This window comes from Pelophylax lessonae (genome assembly GCF_965119305.1).
Source record: "Pelophylax lessonae genome assembly, chromosome: 12".
Lineage (NCBI taxonomy): Eukaryota > Metazoa > Chordata > Amphibia > Anura > Ranidae > Pelophylax > Pelophylax lessonae.
The window spans coordinates 32,954,911-32,977,010 of NC_138779.1; the positions used below are offsets into that span (position 1 = coordinate 32,954,911).

The window sequence follows — 22,100 nt, forward strand, 5'->3', positions numbered from 1 at the left end:
TTTTTCAATAAAAGTTTGTAAACATAAAAAATATATATATATATATATATATATATATACACACACATATATATATATATATATATATATATATATATACACATATATATATATATATATATATATATATATATACACATATATATATATATATATATATATATATGTATATTTATATATGTATGTGGATAATCTGATCATTTTAGAAAAATAAGAAGCTACTTCAATGCTGAATGATTCCTTAAGTTTAATGGAAAATAACAAATCCCCCATAGGGTGATGTCATGTTATTTACAAACTTTATCAATGTCACAAATCCATAAATAAAAAATAAAATAAAACACAAATAGCGATTTTTAGCACATAGTGAATGTCTTCCAGAAGAAGTTTTTGCAGGGCGCTTTCCGTTCCCTCAGAGACAGGCGTGGGAATTTCACAGATGGGGGGATTTTGGGCTCAGGAGGATCGGGCACGCTTCTTTCGACCTCCACTAAATTACTTTCCCTGCTGTCTGTCCATCCTGAGAGCAGCTTCAGGAGGAGATCCTCTTGTATTGCATTTAGATCCTAAAAAGGGAAACAAGTCAAGATTTAGGGACGTTCACATTCACAACAGCTCCTGGATGTTTCTTGTCAGGTTTACTTAGTTACATGATTAATCTAGTTTAAAAAAGACACAAGTCCATCCAGTTCAACCAACATAGGAAAAAAATAAATAAAAAAGAAACACACACAAATAGAAAACAACCATATATATATATATATATAAAATCCTATACCCACAGTTGATAAAGAGGAAGACAACCCCCCCCCCAAAAAAAAAAGCATGATCCAATTTGCTCCAGCAGGGGAAAAAATTCCTTCCTGATCCCCCAAGAGGCAATCGGACATTCCCTTGATCAGCTTTACTTATAAATGTTAGTATCCAGTTATATTATGTACTGTATTTTCTGGCGTATAAGACTACTTTTGAAACTCCTCCAAAAAGTCGTCTTATACGCCGAGTATAATATCTCCAAGGTACCCTAAGTATAAGTATTACCCGTAGATTTAATCTCTCAAGGCGCTGGCTGTGTGGGAATCCTGTACCGGTATACCGTATATACCGTAGCTTCGACTACATATAGTGTACTGCGCTGAGCCAATCACGGAGAGCGATGTATTCTAATATTGAATGCAAAGCCTGCTCGGATTGGCAGGGTAACATCAGCCCGCCTCTCTGACTCTGCCAATCCGAGCAGGCTTTGCAAATAATAATGGAATGCATCGCTCTCCGTGATTGGCTCAGCGCAGTATACTGTATGTAGCCGAAGCTACGGTACATACGGTATTCCGGTACAGGATTCCCGCACAGCCAGCGTCTTGAGATTACATCTACTGGTAATACTTATACTTAGGGTACCTTGGAGATATTATGAGAGATTACATGTATTACAGTACTTGGGGTACCTTGGAGAGCTATGAGAAATCTGATGTTTTTCAATGGTGTTGCCTTGATTTGGAAGGGGGGTAGTCTTATACTGTGAGTATAGCCCAAAACCTATGTTTTAACTTGAAAATTAGGGGGGTCGTCTTATACGCCCAGTCGTCTTATACACCCAGTCGTCTTATACGCCCAGTCGTCTTATACGCCGGAAAATACGGTACTTTTAGGAAAGAATCTAGGGCTTTTTTTAAAGCAATCTACTGAGCTTTTTAGAACCAGCTTTTGAGGGAGTCTATTCCCCTTGTCTTCTGTGATGACCTTAACCACTTGCCGACCGCCGCACGACTATCTACGTCGGCGGTCAGCCCCTCACAGGCAAACTGACGTAGGCCTACATCGCTTGCTTGTGAGGGTCTAGGGAGCGAGCGCGCGCCCCCGGAGTCGCGCTCCCGCTCCCGCGTGGTCACGGACCCCCCCGCGCGTGTGACCGGCGGACCTGATGTCCGCCGGTCACTCTGCGATCGGCGGGGGAGAGGGAGAAAGTCAGGCGGCTTGTGTAAACAAGCTGCCTGTCATTCTCCCCTGTGTATGAATGATGATCATACGGTTCTACTATGTAGAACCGTTGATCACCGTTCATACATCTGAAGCCACAGCCAATCACAGTAGAAAGCATGCCCCTAGGGACACACATAGCCCCTCCCTTTCAAAAAAAGTTAACCCCTTCACTGCCAGTGTATTTTTACAGTAACAGTGCATATGTATAGCACTGATTACTGTAGAAATGTCACTGGTAACCCCAAAAGTGTCAAAAATGTCAGTCAAGGGTCCGATCTGTCCGCCGCAATGTCGCAGTACCGCAAAAAAAATCGCAGATCTCCGCCATCTCCGCCATTACGCGTTAAAAAAAACTAAATAAAGTTGTAAACGCGATAACTTTTGCGCAAACCAATCAAAATATGCTTTTTGCGATTTTTTTTACAAAACATAGGTAGCATACAACAAATTGGCCGAAAAAGTTAAAAAAATTTTGATTTTTACATTTTTTTTGGGGAACTTCATATAAAAAAATGTGAAAAATATTGTTATTTTTGCAAAATTGTCGCTCTTTTTTTGTTTATAGCGCAAAAAGTAAAAATCGCACAGGTGATCAAATACCACCAAAAGAAAGCTCTGTTTGTGGGAAAAAAAGGACGTCAAATTTGTTTAGGTACAGCGTCGCACGACCGCGCAATTGTCCGTTAAAGTCACGCAGTGCCGAATCGCAAAATACCCCCTGGTCGTTTAGCAGCCAAATCCTCCGGGGCTTAAGTGGTTAATGTGAATTTGTGTCCAATGCTTATCTATAAAAAGTACACTGGCCTAACATTTGTGCACCTGACCATCCTACCTGTATGAGCTTATTGGACATCCCATTCTAAAGCCATGGGCAGTAATATGGAGTTGGCTCCTCTTTCAGCTATAACGTCCTTCACTCTTCTGGGAAGGCTTTCCATAAAATGATGGAATGTATCTGTAGGAATGTGTGCCTTTTTAGCTGAAATTAGAAATAATCCTCCTATTTTTGGGATATGTGATGGAATGAGATGTGAATACCTTCCGTTCTAAGAAGGCTTTAGGCTGCGTTCACGCTGATGCGAATCGGATGCGGTTTATCCGCATCCAATTGGCATGACAGGAGAGCGTGACTGGCTCTCGAAGGAGCCGGTTCACACAACTCTGAGACTACCGCGGTCCGCTCTGGAAAATGTTCCTGTGGTCCGTTTCAGGTGTGAACTTAGCCAAAAATTCGGACCTGATTCGCTCCTGAAATGGAGAACAGGGACGCACCAGACCCCTTGCTGTGAGCCGTGGCCGCAGCTAGTGTGAACCCAGCCTTACTCTGCTACACACTAATTAGAGCAAAGGCTTTTTGATTGCTTGAGACCTTTCTCACCAAGCCCTGTATGGTTATACTCTCTTGTTGGGTCCCAAATCTTACTCCATAGAAGCCTTGATTTTCATATTCTGCACTGGCGATGGGCAGCAACCTGAAACAGCTGCATGCAGTTAGGAATTAATGGCTCTCTAATATTAGGCTGTATTTGCACTATACACCAGCAGTTTTGGGTGTTAATCTGGCTAATGGAGTGTGAAGGAATGATTTGCAAGGCTCTGCCCACTGTCTTGAAATGAGAAGCAGGCCTTTTTTTGGATATGTAATGGAATAATCCATGTGAACACTTTCTGTTTTAAGAATTCTTACTGTGCTATGCCCATTTACCTAAAAGAGCTTTTGTGACGTCAGGTACTGATGTTGGATAAGAAGACCTGGCTCGCATTTTGGCATTCCAATTCATCACAAAGGTGTTTTCTCAGGGCTTAGGTCAGGTCTCTGTGCAGGCCACTTGAGTTCCACCACACAGAACTCATCAAACCATGGCTTTATGGAGCTGGCTCTGTGCACAGGGACACAGTCATGCTGGAACAGAGAAGAACCTTTGATAAACTGTTACTACAAGGTTGGAGATGCACAATTGTCTAAAACAGGGGCCGGACTGTGGCCACGGGGAGTAGAAAATGCCCCGACATCAGTGCCCCAGAATATTGTTTTAACAGGCAGTACTGCCTATCGAATGCAACAGTGGGGATCATTTTTGCCACCCCATGTTGCGGTGACATGTATATCCTTTTACTTCTCAACTGTGCATTTTTACCACCACTCAACCCTATGTGTAAACTGGATCTAACTGCTATGTACTCTCCAGAGCTAGGAGAAAGAGAAGGTGGCTACTGTCAGACACTCCAGCCAAAATGCCAGATCTCCAGTGACCTCTGAACCCTGACACTGCAGGCAAAATGCCAGACCTCCAGTGACCTCTGAACCCTGACACACCAGCCAAAGTGCCAGTCCTCAGGTGACCTCTGAGCACTGACACTCCAGCCAAAATGCCAGATCTCCAGTGACCTCTGAACCCTGACACTGTAGCCAAACTGCCAGTCCTCAGGTGACCTTTGAACCCTGACACTCCAGCCAAAATGCCAGACCTCAGGTGACCTCTGAACCCTGACACTCCATCCAAAATGCCAGACCTCAGATGACCTCTAAATCCAGACACTCCAGCCAAAATTCCAGACCTATGGTTATCTCTGAACCCTGGTACTCCAGCCAAAATGCCAGTCCTCAGGTGACCTCTGAATCCTTACACTCCCACCAAAATGCCAGACCCCCGATGACCTCTGAACCTTGACACTTCAGCCAAAATGCCAGTCCTCAGGTGATCTCTGAACCCTGACACTCCAGCCAAAATGCCAGACTTCCAGTGACCTCTAAACTCCGACACTCCAGCCAAAATGCCAGACCTCCGGTGACCTCTGACCCCTGACACTCCAGTCAAAATGCCAGACCTTCAGTGACCTCTGACCCCTGACACTCCAGTCAAAATGCCAGACCTCTAGTGACCTATAAACCCTGACACTAGCCAAAATGCCAGTCCTCAGGTGACCTCTGAACCCTGACACTCCAGTCAAAATGCCAGACCTCCAGTGACCTATGAACCCTGACACTCCAGGCAAAATGCCAGCCCTCAGGTGACCTCTGATGCCTGACACAACAGCCAAAAAAATCTGACCGGAGGCAAAGATCCATCATGGGCAAAGCCTGAATTATTATAGTCTTTTAAGACGAAATATCCAGATTCTTACAGAGGTTCAGTCGTGACTGTTTTCTTTATCATTTATAAAAACATCTTTCTATGTTTAGTTTGTAATTAAAAATGCTCTCATCTCACTATCATTGTTCTCTCTAATTAAAGACAAATACTGTAATCTGGAGAAGATTATTCTTACTAAATGAGTTGGGCGCCAGCTGCGACTTTTAGAAAAACTGTAATTGCCTACCAGCTGTAAGGCTTAAAACTTTAAATGACTTTTCCAGAATTTCTCTAGTGTTGAAAATCTCTCAACAAATGTATAAGTCTACATTCAGAGACCAGCGATTAAGGCCGGTGCCAATTGTAGCGGCTGGAATCTTCTGTTTACAGCTGCGGATGAGAGCAGCTAGTTGCAGCCACCGGCCCCATTCACTGTAATGACGGGTCGCCGGTGTCTGCAGCTATATGCTGCTCTCCACACAGCCAGCGATTACTTGCGGTGATCGCTGCTGGACGCACACATAGTGTGGGAGTCGCAAATAGCTGCAGCCAGCAGCGACCTGTCATTATAGTAAATGGGGCCGGCGGATGTAGCTAGCCGCTCTCATCCGCAGCTGTAAACAGAAGATTTCAGCCGCTACAATTTGCACCGGCCTCAATCGCTTGTGTCAATGTAACCTTAGTCTGATAAAAGAGAACAGAGAAATATCCAAGAAAAAAAAAAAAATGACATATGAAAGCTGAATTTGCTCATTTCAGTCTAGTTTATATATTGGGTTGTGGTCAGTGCCTACCACACTGGTCAGCATGCATCCCATTTGTATTAGTTTCATTTCTTACAGGTACTTCTATAGCACTGTCAATTTATGCAGCACTTTACATATACATAGTACATTCGTCCCTGCTCTCAAGGAGCTTACAATCTAAGATCCCCAACTCACATACTAGGGCCACTTTAGACAGGAGCCAGTAAACCTACCTGCATGTCTTTGGAGTTTGGGAGGAAAGTGGAGTAGCTGGGAGTACCTTGAGGAAACCCACACAGGAACAGTGAAAACATGCAAAATTCATGCAGGTAGGGCTGTGGTTGGGATTTGAACCAACAATCCTAAGGGTTGCTAGACAGAAGCACTAACCACGTAGCTACTGTGCTGTCAAGTTAGTAATTGTAAAGCTGTCCATTCAAGATTGGATTTTATTTGAACATTTGTAATTCTGAAAATGTGTTCATTAGAAGATTCTTTTTTTGCCATCAAATCAACTAATTTTGCCCAAAGCCCTTAACATTTTATCCAGACCTGCTATTTGAATGGAATCCCAGATATCTTAGGTTTCATTAAAATATGACTTCCTAACGTCTTACAGCTTCCCATTGCACATGTGCGACTATTAGAATGGCCCTACAGCCTCCTGAGACTTATGATGTATCCCTGGAGGCTGTGCAAGGGAGGTTGGGGGGGGGGGGGAATGGGGGGGTTAAACGTATATAATTCTTCCTTAAACAAGAATTGAGGAGGTGGGAGTGGGTGTCTCAAAAAAGGTACCTGCTCCCTATAAAAATGTGCGACCTTGTTAACTTCTCTATCTATCTATCTATCTATCTATCTATCTATCTATCTATCTATCTATCTATCTATCTATCTATCTATCTATCTATCTATCTATCTATCTATCTATCTATCTATCTATCTATCTAATCTCCTGTGTCTGTCTGTCTGTCTGTCTGTCTGTCTGTCTGTCTATCTATCTATCTATCTATCTATCTATCTATCTATCTATTTATCTCTATCTAATCCAGCCTTTTTCGACATTTTGACCATAAAGAAATGGTACATTTTTTGCTTTTATGTTTTCTAAGAAACAGTTAAGAACCAACTTTTTTCATTATGTCTGATCTTATAGTAGAATTCCAACTTAACCCTAATTACTCTTTAAAATTACATATAATGAATTATGGTACCTGTTAAAAAGAAACATAGGCTGTGAAAATTATAGTGTCTCCCTATACTAGAGGCCAGTGGAGAAGTGCCCTCTTACATTGGCGGCCCATTGAAAAGAGCCCTCTTACATTTCTGGTCCATGTAGAAGTAATCCCTTACACCGGATGCTGGTGGAAAATCACCCCCCAGTGTATGTGGGAGATCAAGATCTGCCATTGCTTACAGCTCAAGGAACCCATAGTCACCTATGAAGGAACTTCAAACACAAAGTGATGACCTCACACCGATGTAAGTGAACATGTGAAGTTTATTCACCACTGTAGATCCAAAACTGGACATCAAAACATCACGGACAAGGACAAAAGGTTGACGCTTTCCCGAGTTTCCACTCGCTTACAACGGGGAACGATTGCGGGTGTCAGGCGGCAATCAGAGCCGCCTGCCTGCTGTATCGGCTTCCCCGCTGACGAGCGGGGGTGGGAGCGCGCTGCCAGGGGTGCGTGCTCACCCCTAGCCTCCTGCGCCTGGCCGACATATAGCTATGGCGGTTGGCGCAGGAGTGGCTGCCTGCCGCAGTATAATCGTATATCGGTTAACAAAGCCATTGGTGACAATTCACAAGAGTGTACATGACCCCTTGCAAGAGACGCTGTACACATTTGTGTCCTGCAGATTACAGCTTTCATTTCTGCAGCCCAAGAGGGACAATATAGCAGCTGATTGGTAGCTACAGGCAATAAACACTCATTTCCCTAACTTTACAAAAAGTCCTGCTGTGTTTGGGATGTAAGCATTCCTAGAACTGCATGTATTGAAAATTCAAGCATTTAAATAAATAAGTTGCCCCCAGAATACTAAACTTTTTTTGGATGGATGGGAGGATTGAATAATGGATGGGTGGATTGATATATGGATGGAATGACGAATAAATGGGTGGATGGACAAAGTTATTGGTGGATGGACTGATGGATGGAATAATGGATACATGGATGGACGAATGGGTGGATGGACTGAGGGATGGACAGACAGATGAATGGATGGACAGATGAATGGAATGATGGATGAATGGGTGGATGGATGGAGCGATGGATGGAATGATGGATATATGGGTGCATAGATGGATGAGTGGATGGATGGATGGACGGAGTGACTGATGGATGGAATGGTGGATGGATCTTCTTGGATGGTGACAGTTGTGACCACATTGCGATGGATAAACTAGTTATGAATTGGCCATAGGTAAATATATATATATATATATATATATATATATATATATATACTGTATATATATATATGTAACATAGGCTTTGTTTGTCAAAAAAACCTGCAGTATTTAAAGAACAATTCCCTAGTTGTACTCCCCCTAGTATGTATGATGCATGCATATTCTTAGCCCCAAGTTTATAACTTTACATTTATCAACATTAAACCTCATTTGCCACATAGTTGTCCAATGAAACAGTGCATTGAGGTCAGCTTGTAGGTTGGAGACATCCTGTAAGGACGTTATTCCACTGCAAAGCTTGGTGTCATCTGCAAAGACTGAAATGGTACTTTTAATCCCAGACCCAATATAATTTATAAAGATATTAAAAAGTAAGGATCCCAACACTGAACCTGGGGTACACCCCTGATAACTTTACACCAGGGGTACTCAAATGTAAACTTGAAAGGTCCACTTACAAATTTTCCATTCAGTCCGAGGTCTGGAAAAGTGACCGTCAAATTCCAAATACAGAACGCCAACAACAAAAAAAGGCATTCCCCAAAACTTGCCCCCATCCAATGCAGAGCGACCAGCGTGCGTGCCCCCCATTAATGCAGAGCGACCAGTGTGCGTGTCCCCATTAATGCAGAGCGACCATGTGCGTGTCCCCATTAATGCCGAGCGACCATGTGCGTGCCCCCATTAATGCAGATCGACCAGTGTGCGTGCCCCCATTAATGCAGAGTGACCAGTGTGCATGCCCCCATTAATGCAGAGCGACCATGTGCGTGCCCCTATTAATGCAGAGCGACCATGTGCGTGCCCCCATTAATGCAGAGCGACCATGTGCGTGCCCCTATTAATGCAGAGCGACCATGTGCGTGCCCCCATTAATGCAGAGCGACCTGTGTGCATGCCCCCATTAATGCAGAGCGACCATGTGCGTGCCCCTATTAATGCAGAGCGACCATGTGCGTGCCCCCGTTAATGCAGAGCGACCAGTGTGCGTGCCCCCATTAATGCAGAGTGACCATGTGCATGCCCCTATTAATGCAGAGCGACCATGTGCCCCTATTAATGCAGAGCGACCATGTGCGTGCCCCCATTAATGCAGAGCGACCATGTGCGTGCCCCCATTAATGCAGAGCGACCATGTGCGTGCCCCCATTAATGCAGAGTGACCATGTGCGTGCCCCCATTAATGCAGAGTGACCATGTGCATGCCTCTATTAATGCAGAGTGACCATGTGCATGCCCCCATTAATGCACAGTGACCATGTGCGTGCCCCCATTAATGCAGAGTGACCATGTGCGTGCCCCCATTAATGCAGAGTGACCATGTGCGTGCCCCCATTAATGCAGAGTGACCATGTGCGTGCCCCCATTAATGCAGAGTGATCATGTGCGTGCCCCCATTAATGCAGAGTGACCATGTGCGTGCCCCTATTAATGCAGAGTGACATTTTGCTTCGGCGGTCCAGATTGAAGTCCGTGTGGGTCCGGGGGCGGCCCGGAGTCCGCCTATTGAGGACCCCGGCCTTACACCATTCAGAGTAAGAATCATTAACCACTACTCTCCAAATTCTATCTTTTTCTATCCATTTACAAACTGATCTTTCTAAGCCTGTAGACTTTACCTTACACATTTGTCAAACGCTTTCGCAAAATTCAAATATACTACGTCCACAGCCACCCCTCTGTCCAAGGTTTTATTTACCTCCTCATAAAAAGAAATCAGGTTTGTTTGACAACTTCTGCCTTTCATTAATCCATGCTGTCTGTTGCTTAAAATATTTTTAAAATATTAAAATATTTTTTAAACTCATCTATGTGGTCTTTTATTAAACTCTCCAGCATCTTCCCGACTATAGAAGGTAAACTAACAGGTCTATAGATACTTGGCAAAGACTTTGATCCCTTTTTAAATATAGGCACCACATTGGCCCTACGCTAATCCAGTGGTACTATTCCAGTCCTTAACAAGTCCCTAAAAATTAGAAACAAAGGCTTTGAAATGAAAGAGCTCAATCCTTTAAGGATGCATGGGTGGATGCCATCTGGTCCAGGTGCTTTATCCCCAATTATTCTGTCTAAATATTTCTGGATCATATCACTTTTGAGCCACTGTGGATCATTTGGGGCTTTGTCAATACCGTCCTCATTATGGTCATGAGCTCCCCCATGCTACTTTGTATACACAGAGCTGAAAAAAGTATTTCATAACGTTGCCTTCTCTTTCTCCCCAGTCACCCATTCCAGAATATTTTGTAAAGGGCCTACATGCTCAGACCTAACCTTTTTACTATTAATATACTTTAAGAATTTTTGGGGGTTTATCCTACTATCTTTTGCAATCTGTCGTTCATTTTCTATTTTTGATTCCTTGATTTTCTTTTTACATATTCTGTTATATTCTTTGTAACAATTAAACAATGATAGTGTTCCTTCATTTTTATATTTTTTAAAAGCACTTTTCTTATTATTCATAGCTTTTTTTAACTTTGGCCATGAGCCACATAGGTTTTATTTTTATCGTTTTAAACTTATTACCCATGGGAATATACTTTGCAGTGAGTTCGCATACAGTTTTTTTGAAGAATTCCCATTTCTTTTCTGTGCTCATCAATGCCAAAATTCCCTCCCAGTCTAAATCCTGGAGAGCAGCCCTCATCCTTGGAAAATCTTAAAGTTAAGTGTTTTTATATTTCTTGTATGCGTTTGTTGCTTACAGCTAACATTAAATGAAATCATATTATGGTCACTGCTACCCAGCTGTTCTTTTATATGAATATTGGTAATAAGCTCTGCATGGTTTGAGATTACCAGGTCCAGCAGACCATTATTTCTAGTCCGGGTTTCAATAAACTGCACCATAAAATTGTCTTGTAATAGGTTTATAAAACTTTGCCCTTTAACTGTTCCAACAGTAGTGCCATTACTCCAGTCAATGCCTGGGTAGTTAAAATCCCCCATTATTAACACTGTCCCAGCCCTTGCAGCCCTTTCTATCTGTGCCTCCACCTCCTCATTAACCACTTTACCACTAGAGCATTTTGCTGTCTTACGTCTAGGCCACTTTTTGCGATTCGGCGCTGTGCGACTTTAACTGACAATTGCGCGGTTGTGCAAAGCCATACCCAAACGAACTTTACGTCCTTTTTTCCCCACAAACAGAGCTTTCTTTTGGTGGTATTTGATCACCTGTGCGATTTTTACTTGTTGCGCTATAAACAAAAAAAGAGCGTAAATTTTGAAAAAACAACAATATTTTTCACATTTTTTTTATATGAAATTCCCCCCAAAAAAATGTAAAAATCAAAATTTTTTTTAATTTTTGGCCAATTTGTTTTCTGCTACCTATGTTTGGTAAAAAAATTCACAATAAGCGTATTTTGATTGGTTTGCGCAAAAGTTATTGCGTTTACTAACAAAGGGAAAGAGTTCTGTAATTTTTGGTGTTTTTTTTTTTAACGCGTAATGGCGGCGATCTGCGATTTTTTTTGCGGGACTGCGACATTGCGGCGGACAGATCGGACCCTTGACTGACATTTTTGACACTTTTGGGGGTACCAGTGACATTACTACAGTAATCAGTGCTATAAATATGCACTGTTACTGTAAAAATTACACTGGCAGGGAAGGGGTTAATTTTATTGGAGAGGGAGGGGTTAATGTATGCCTGGTGCTTACTGACGTGTGGGGGGGAGGTGACTGTGTGACACAAGGACAGATCCAGGGTTCAGCTATGCTGAACCCTGAAATCTGACCCTGCCTGTCACTTGGGAGATCCGCCCGCTTGTGTTTACACAAGCAGGCGGATCTCCACACTAGATCCCCGACGATCGGGGAAGAGCAGAGGCGATCGCCGCTGCTCCTCCCCTGGCCCAACTCCCGCTGTGACTGAAAACAGCGGGAGCGAGCCTCCGGCGGCGCGCGCGCGCCGCCCACAAGGGGAGTGTCTGACGACGTAGTACTACGTCGTCAGACGATAATGAGCCACTTTGCCGCAGTAGTACTACAGTACTCAGTGGTAAAGTGGTTAATACTGGGAGGTCTATAACAAACTCCAATGATACTCTTTGTATTACGCACACCCATGTACATTTCAACCCATACTGCTTCAGACTCAGCACACTCTCCATCAACTAGGTCATCTTTCACACTCACTTTGAGATCACTTCTCACATAGAGACAGACACCACCACCCCTCCGTTTTACCCTGTCTTTGTGAAAGAGAACATAGCCAGGAATATTACTAGCCCAGTCATGTGAAGAATGAAGCCAAGATTCAGCAATACCAATTAAATCATAGTTCTCCTCATGCACCAGAGCTTCCAACTCACCTATTTTGCTTGGCAGACTTCTGGCATTCTATAGGAACACGGGTCTCTATGGTCATTTCACAAGCCACGCCCCTCCACAGTTAGAATCACTCCCCTAGGCTCATATTTCACCCCTTGATCACCCACAATGTTAACCCCTTCCCTGCCAGTGTCATTATTACAGTAACAGTGCATATTTTTAGCACTGATTACTGTAGTAATGTCACTGGTCCCCCCAAAAGTGTCAAAAATGTCAGTCAGGGGTCCGATCTGTCCGCCAAAATGCCGCAGTCCCGCAAAAAATCGCAGATCGCCGCCATTACTAGTAAAAAAAATTACAGAAATCTTTCCCGTAGTTAGTAGACGCAATAACTTTTGCGCAAACCAATCAAAATACGCTTATTGCGATTTTTTACCAAAAATATGTAGCAGAACACAAATTGGCCTAAAATGTTAAAAAAAATTAGATTTTTGAGTTTTATTGGGGGGGGGGGGGGATGTTATATAGCAGAATGTGAAAAATATTGTTTTTTTTTTTTCAGAGTTGTTGCAATTTTTTGTGTATAGCGCAAAAAATAAAAATCACACAGGTGGGTACAGCATTGCATGACCGCGCAATTGTCAGTTAAAGTCACTCAGTGCCATGTTGAAAAAATTGGCCTGGTCATTAACCACTTGCCGACCGCCGCACGACTATCTACGTCGGCGGTCAGCCCCTCACAGGCAAACTAACGTAGGGCTACGTTGCTTGCTTGTGAGGGTCTAGGGAGCGAGAGCGCGCCGCCGGAGGCGCGCTCCCGCTCCCGCGTGGTCACGGACCCCCCCACGCGTGTGACCAGCGGACCCGATGTCCGCCGGCCACTCGGCGATCGGCGGGGGAGAGGGAGAATGTCAGGCAGCTTGTGTAAACAAGCCACCTGTCATTCTCCTCGCTGTAGAGCTATGTGTAAGAGCTATGTAGATCCGTTGATCAGTGTCCTTACAGCTCAAGCCACAGCCAATCACAGTAGAAAGCACGCCCCTAGGGACACACACAGCCCCTCCCTCCCAAATAAAGTTAACCCCTTCACTACCAGTGTATTTTTACAGTAACAGTGCATATATATAGCACTGATTACTGTAGTAATGTCACTGGTACCCCCAAAAGTGTCAAAAATGTCAGTCAAGGGTCCGATCTGTCCGCCGCAATGTCGCAGTACCGCAAAAAAAATCGCAGATCGCCGCCATTACGCGTTAAAAAAAAAACAACAAAGATGACAAAAATCTTTCCCTTTGTTAGTAAACGCGATAACTTTTGCGCAAACCAATCAAAATACGCTTTTTGCGTTTTTTTTTACCAAACATAGGTAGCATAAAACAAATTGGCCGAAAATGTTAAAAAATTTTGATTTTTACATTTTTTTGGGGGGTAATTTCATATAAAAAAATGTGAAAAATATTGCTATTTTTGCAAAATTGACGCTCTTTTTTTGTTTATAGCGCGTGATCAAAAAATCGCACAGGTGATCAAATACCACCAAAAGAAAGCTCTGTTTGTGGGAAAAAAAGGACGCCAAATTCGTTTAGGTACAGCGTCGCACGACCGCGCAATTGTCCGTTAAAATCACGCAGTGCCGAATCGCAAAATACCCCCTGGTCGGAATGGGGGTAAAATCTTCCGGGGCTTAAGTGGTTAAGGGGGCAAATCCTTCCGGTCCTTCCGGTCTTAAAGTGGTTAAAAAATTATTATTGTGGACTCTCTGGGCTATGGTTTATGGCTCTGGGTCAGCTGCTGTAAACTCTGCATAAATCTGTTTTTACATGTAATTTCCCCATTTTCTCTATATATGTTAAATATAAATAAAATAGAAAGTATATAGATATAGAACAAAATTGTAGTTATGAACATAAAACAAAAACATATTGGTATATCATTTTTTATAAACTGTTTTAATTACTTGTATAATAATAATAATAATGGCATTTTTTAAATGGCTTAAGCTTGCCTTACATTGAACAATTTTCTTGTTCAATTTCCTTTAGATTTACCTTCAACTATGTAGTGCAAGGACCTGCCTGCTTGCATACAAATTCAAAGTGTTTACGTTTGGCCTCATATTACATGGTTTTGGTACATGTAAAGAAAATTGTATAATGTATGGCCAGCCTTAGTCATTAGTGCTTCTGCCTTGCAGCACTGGGGATCCTGGCTTAAATCTTGGTCAGGACACTATCTGCATGTGTTTGCATGTTCTCCCTGTACTTGCATATGTTTCCTAACACACTTCAAATACATGCTGGTAGGTTAGGTGATTCCTGCCCTAGTATCAGTATATGAGATAGGGACCTTAGATTGTAAGCTCCTTGAGAGCAGGGACTGATAGGAATCATAGGTGTGCCAGGTGTGCCTATGAGCACCCTATTGACCCTGTGCTGTGCAGATTCTCCCTGTTGCTTGGCTGCAGAGAAAGGGACTGGGGAATATCTGTTGTCTATCCTAAAAGTAAGACATCAGGGGTCTGTTTAGATCCCTGATATTTCACCAAAGCCCCCCAATGCCCCATTGGGGGGCTTTGGTGAAATATCAGGGATCTAAACATACCCCTGATTTCTTACTTTTAGGACAGAGGACAGATATTCTTTTTTTTTTTTTTTTTTTTAAATATTGTAAAATTGTAACAAAAAAAAATAATAATTAAAAAAATATTAGAAATAATCTATTAACACCAATCTCTGCACTACTGACATCATCCTTTGCTCTACTGACACCAACCCCTGCCCTACTAACATTGTCCACTGCTCTACTGACACTGTCAATTGCCCTCAGCTATATATATATATATATATATATATATATATATATATATATATATACACAGGGTTGGTGCTAGACTATTTGGCACCCTAGGCAAGACCAGCTACTTGCACCCCCCCCCCCAAAAAAAAATAACTATACACATTGCCCACTTTCCTGTACTTAATGCCCCCCCTTTTAAACACTGCACACTGCTACACCCCTTTCCTGCACACACTGCCCCTCTAACCCTACACCCCCCTTCATATACACACTGCCCCCCCTTTAACCCTACACACCCTGTTATATACAAAGTGCCCCCCTCTCTAGAGGGGACATCCACTGGGGATGAGGAGGTGACAGGAGAGGAATGTGGCACTGGCCATGGCTGTGCCCTAGGTGGTAGTGCGCCCTAGGCGGCCGCCTAGTTTGCCTAGTGGTAGCACCGGCTCTGTATATACACACACATATACACACATGCATGTGTGTTTGAGCTTTGGGGTGCACACCCTAATGCTATGGTCTGCGCACACCTATGCTAGGAATGTACAGTAAATTAATTGTCTGTGCTATATAAGAAACGGAAATTAATAAATGCATCGGAAAGGAAATCCTGCAGCACTACAATTTTACTATTTGAAGTAGTAAATATTAATACCAAACTTAAGTATTAAAGCGTTCTCAGCACGACTGCAATATAAAAACCTAAAACAAATGATTAAGGTTCCATGCATGCTATAAATTTACAAAAATGGCAGAAAAAAAACTGGATGAAAAATACTGATAATAAAGTTTTTGTGCTTGCTTTTAGCAGTATTTTAGCAGCAGCTAGGACCTTTCAGCTTTTTTTCTGCTGGCAAATTGCTCCCAAAAACACCAAAAAAAAAAAAAAAGATTTTTTTTTTCCGTTTCTAGAAACTGAAGCTTCAAAAATGCTTCTAGACTGAAATAGTGTGCATGGACATATAGCACGGGTGCTAAACCTGTGGACCTCCAGCTATTGCGGAACTACAAGTCCCATCATGCCTCTACCTTTGGGAGTCATGCCTGTAACTGACATAACTCATGGGATTTGCAACAGCTGGAGGGCCCCAGATTGAGCACTGATGACATATAACAAATGATTAAGTCTCCATGCATACTATAAACGAAAAAAAAATGCCAGAAAAAAACTGCATGAAAAATAATAACGTTTTTGTGCTTGCTTTTAGCAGCATTTAAGCAGCAGTTAGCAGTAGTTAGCAGCAGCTAGGACCTTTCAGATTTTTTTTTGCTGGCAAATTGCTCCCAAAAACGCAAAAAAAAATATATATTTTTTTTTTCTTTCCGCTTCTAGAAACTGAAGCTTCAAAAATGCTTCTAGACTGAAATAGTGTGCAAGGACATATAACCTTGGCACCCCAGAGATTTTGGAACTACATTCCTCATGATGCCCATGCACTCTGCAGTGTAGTAGAGCACCATGAGAAATGTAGTTCCAAAACATCTGGGGTGCCAAGGTTCGCCATCACTGACATATAGCATGGGTGCTATACCTGTGGTCCTCCAGCTGTTGGGGAACTACAAGTCCCATCATGCCTCTGCATTTGGTACAAATCCCATGAGGTATGTAACTGACATACCTCATGGGATTTGTAGTTCTGCAACAGCTGGAGGGCCCCAGGTTGAGCACTCATGACATATAACAAATAATTACGTCTCCATGCATACTATAAACTTAAAAAAAATGGCAGAAAAAAACTGCATGAAAAATAATAACGTTTTTGTGCTTGCTTTTAGCAGCATTTTAGCAGCAGTTAGCAGCAGCTAGGACCTTTCAGCTTTTTTTCTGCTGGCAAATTGCTCCCAAAAACGCCAAAAAGAAAAATAAAAAAATATATTTTTTTTCCGCTTCTAGAAACTGAAGGTTCTAGACTGAAATAGTGTGCATGGACATATAGCATGGGTGCTAAACCTGTGGTCCTCCAGCTGTTGCAGAACTACAAGTCCCATCATGCCTCTGCCTTTGGGAGTCATTTTTTTGTGCTTGCTTTTAGCAGCATTTTAGCAGCAGTTAGCAACAGCTAGGACCTTTCAGCTTTTTTTTCTGCTGGCAAATTGCTCCCAAAAACGCCAAAAAAAAGATTTTTTTTTCTGCTTCTAGAAACTGAAGCTTCAAAAATGCTTCTAGGCTAAAATAGTGTGCAAGGACATATAGCATGGGTGCTAAACCTGTGGACCTCCAGCTTTTTTGGAACTACAAGTCCCATCATGCCTCTACCTTTGGGAGTCATGCTTGTAACTGACATACCTCATGGGATTTGTAGTTCTGCAACAGCTGGAGGGCCCCAGGTTGAGCACTCATGACATATACCAAATAATTAAGGCTATATGCATACTATAAACTAGAAAAAAACTGCAAGAAAAATAATAATGTTTTTGTGCTTGCTTTTAGCAGCATTTAAGCAGCAGTTAGCATTAGTTAGCAGCAGCTAGGACCTTGCAGCTTTTTTTCTGCTTGCAAATTGCTCCCAAAAACGCCAAAAAAAATATTTTTTTTCCGCTTCTAGAAACTGAAGCTTCAAAAATGCTTCTAGGCTAAAATAGTGTGCAAGGACATATAGCATGGGTGCTAAACCTGTGGACCTCCAGCTTTTTTGGAACTACAAGTCCCATCATGCCTCTACCTTTGGGAGTCATGCTTGTAACTGACATACCTCATGGGATTTGTAGTTCTGCAACAGCTGGAGGGCCCCAGGTTGAGCACTCATGATATATACCAAATAATTAAGGCTACATGCATACTAAAAACTAAAAAAAAAATGGCAGAATGGCCCCAGGTTGAGCACTCATGACATGTAGGATAACTCTGCTTCAAGAAGCATAAAATTAATTGCTCAAAAGCTTTTTTAAAAAAATGAGTGTGCATGGAGCCTAAATGTGAAAAGAATGTAAAAAGTTCTCCTTCCAACTTATTATTAAATCTGTCCTACCTAAATAGACAAACAGGGGGGAAATGGGTCAATGTGTCTTGGTTAATATCAGTGTTATCTTCTTAGTAAATGATAAAAGGCGCCCTTGCTAGCATCACCCCATCATTTCCCAGGAAGGTGGATGGTACCCTGAAAGCAGTTGCTGCAGATGAGTGAAATTGGGATTGATGGGAGATGACGCTGGGATAATTGATGGTTTTGTCTCTCACCTGGTTGCGTCCCGTTGTTATCCGGTTGTCGTCTGGCTGCGATAAAGCTCTGGCCCCCCAGGCGAGGAGGAGCAGCAGCAGGGTCCCTGCAGAGCCCAGCATTGTGATACAAGTTGACGGAGAGCAGCGTAGAGGGGGGAGAGAAGACGGAGTAAGAATGAGCACAGTCTGAAGAATACCCTCCTTTTATACCTTCCCTAATGTGACGTCCGTGGACAAATAATAAAAGTTGTACAGTCAGGGTCAGGCGGTCTCAGCGTCTAGAGGGAGAATAAACGATTGGATCAGGACTCGCCGTGAAGATAAACTTTTAGCAGCCATATGGGTTACATCTGAGACAATATTGATGTGCATGACCTGTTTTATATTTATATACAATATCTTTCTAACTCATCTAAAGGAGAGTGATAAAATAAAGAATTAAATCAATCGGCCTGCAATCAATCAGTTGGGGGGGGGGGGGGGGTGTTCTTTAGTTGCCATTCACGTTTGAGTTTTCTTCAGCTCACACCTGATTACACTAATGTCTAGTACACACGATCAGAAAATCATAGGAAAAACATCGCTTTGGAAGCGATTGTGCGATAATCTGATCGTTAGTACACAGACAGCATTTGAGAGCCGATCATGCAGGGCCGAGACAAGGGGTGGGCAGGAGGAACGGTTGCCCTGGGTGCAATGGTTTATTGCAGGGATTGGGGGGGTGCTTTGACCCTAACCCTAAGGGAAGGGGGGGCACAGTTTGGCATCCTTGCCCAGGGCGCTGGATGACCTTGTCCCAGCACTGCGATCATGACAGTTCTTTCGAACCAATCTGAAGGGACAAACATGAAAATATTTGCTGCACGATAACAGATTGTACGATTTGAATTCAATTAGTACAGTTTTCGTCTGAAAATACGATACAAATATAATACATTACATCACCATCGAAGCTGTATTCTGTCCTATGAGGTTTTTTGTAAATTAAGTAACCTCTTAATTTTCCATATAAGATCAGCATGCAAAAAAAAAAAAAAAAAAAACTGGACGATTATTCTTCTGATAATCTCATTGTGTGTATGACCCTTATCTGCAGAATCCCATTCTTTCTAATGTTCACACTTGTATTCTTTACAGTAGGGCTCAAAACTTCAAGTCATGATCTGCTAGCCAGGCCTTAAGACTTAAAAATGACACTGTTAAATGTTTTATGCAGAATTAAGTTAACTTTAACAATATTAACATAAAGCATATCAGTACCCTCACGACCAGCCTCATCAGTGCCCCCTTATCAGCGCCCATCAGTGCAGTCTCATCAGTGCAGCCTATCAGTGCCCATCAATGCAGATTCATTAGTTCCGGCTCATCAGTGCTGCCCCATCAGTGCAGCATTTCAGTGCAGTCTCATCAATGCAGCTTATCAGTGCCCATCGTTGCCACCTCATCAGTGGCCATCAGTGCAGCCTAATAAATCACCATCAGTGCAGCCTATTAGTGCTGCCTCGTCAGTGCAGCTTATCAGTGCCCATCATTGCCACCTCATCAGTGGCCATCAGTGCAGCCTAATAAATGACCATCAGTGTAGCCTATTAGTGCCCATCAGTGCAGCATATCAGTGCTGCCTTATCAGTACTGCCCTATCAGTGCAGCCCCATCAGTGCAGCTTATCAGTGCCCATCATTGCCACCTTATCAATAGGCCATCAGTGCAGCCTAATAAATGACCATCAGTGTAGCCCATTAGTGCCCATCAGTGCAGCATATCAGTGCTGCCTTATCAGTGCAGCCCCATCAGTGCGGATTATCAGTACCCCATCAGTGCATCCTATCAGTGCCCATCAGTGCATCCTATCAGTGCCCATCAGTGCAGCCTTATCAGTGCAGGCTACCAGTAGCCATCAATGCAGCCTCATCGGTGCTCATCACTGCTTATCAATGCAGCCCATCGGTTCAGGCTCATCAGTGCCCATCAGTGCCGCCCCATCAGTGCAGAATATCAGTGCTGCCTTATCAATGCAGCCTAATCAGTGCAGTTTATCAGTGCCCATCATTGCCACCTCATCAGTGGCCATCAGTGCAGCCTAATAAATGACCATCAATGCAGCCTATTAGTGCCCATCAGTGCAGCATATCAGTGCAGCTTATCAGTGCTGCTTCATCAGTGGCCATTAGTGCAGCCTTATCACTGCCCATCAATGAAGCCTATCAGTACCCATCAGTGCAGCCTTATCAGTGCAGCCTATCAGTGCCCATCAGTCCAACCTCAACTGTGCCCATCAGTGCAGCATCATCAGTGCCCATCAATGCAGCCTATCACTGCCCATAAGAGCAGCCTCATCAGTGACCATTGGTGCAGCCTCATTAGTGCCCAATAATGCAGCAGGGATCACAGGGAGAAATTGGGAGGATTGCGGGCCAGATCACACAAAGCGGGGATCTCCACTGTGACACAGCTTGGAGATGAAACGCCGGCCACTATCAAACAAAGTCCCGCCTCCTGGACCAGTGTGACTTTGTTTGACAGTGGCCAGCATTTCTTACCCAAGATGTGTCTCAGTGGGAGATCCCCGCTCTGTGTAATCCTGGCCGGGTCTCCTCCTGACAGTTTCCTCACTGATCACTTGCAGAAGCGGTGCAGCCTTTTTTACAGGGCATAAGAGCAGCCTGGGGGTAGGATGGCAGTTGCCCCCAGGGCCGCTCTGATGCCTTGTAAAAAAAGGCTGCACCGCGTCTGCCAGAAGCGATCATCCAGGAAACTGTCCGCCCCGTCCACCCTTGCTTGGAAATTCCTGAGCCATGTGCAAAAAAAACACTTGCCCAACCTTCCTTAAACAATTGTAAAGTGCCTGAAAAGAAACGAAGCAAGTGATTTATAAACTGGCCATACAGTAGTAGATTTATTTTGTTCAGCCTGCGGGTGATTTAATCTGGTTTATGATCCAGATTTTTATGTGGTTTTTAGATTATGTTGGTATTAGGTTAAAGTGGAATTACAGTGCGTCTGAGCACCACAAACTGAGAACGCTATTTGATTAATTTTTATTATTCAAAGAAAACTCCTCCATCCATCCATGTTTCCATGCTGTATTCTAAAAAACAGCCCCTAGCATTTCTAGTCATGGCCATCTTGAATAAGGGCAAATGATTCATGTAGCATTTACTTCCTGGAATCCATCTACCCTTAGCTTAAGCATGCATTCAGAAGGGTGTGTTTAGCTGAGAAAACCTGCCTCCTATTCTGAAGACATCAGTTGCCTAGGCAAGAAAACCAGGAAGTAACTGAAGAAATGTAAAAAAAAAACGAAGTTTAAAACAAAAAAGTGCAATATATTTCCTATCTATTTACTAATACTATCAGCATGAGGATTAAAAATAGTTAATGTTGATTGGGAGAGTGAAGTTCCACTTTAACCACTTCAGCTCCGGAAGATTTTACCCCCTTCATGACTATGCCATTTTTGCTATGCGGCACTATGCTACTTTAAAGGGGAGTTCCGGCCGCAAAATCGTCACAATAGATTTTGTGCCATCCGCTTCCTTAGTGTCACCTGAAAAACAATTGGATATTCCCGATTTTTTTTTTTTTTTACTTACCTTGTTTCAGAAGAAAATATACTTACCTTCCTTCCACTTCCT

General features: G+C 43.0%; 1 protein-coding gene across 1 annotated transcript; it reads right to left on the bottom strand.

Moving 5' to 3' along the window:
* Positions 1-224: 224 nt before the first annotated feature.
* LOC309568568 (somatostatin-2) lies at positions 225-18,650 on the bottom strand. Its single transcript, XM_082274266.1, has 2 exons — positions 18,484-18,650; positions 225-566 (listed from the first exon to the last, which is right to left on the bottom strand). Exons 1-2 carry the CDS (start codon positions 18,583-18,585, stop codon positions 357-359), a joined length of 312 nt encoding a protein of 103 aa, XP_082130392.1. The 5' UTR covers positions 18,586-18,650; the 3' UTR covers positions 225-356.
* Between the last annotated feature and the right edge of the window lie 3,450 nt (positions 18,651-22,100).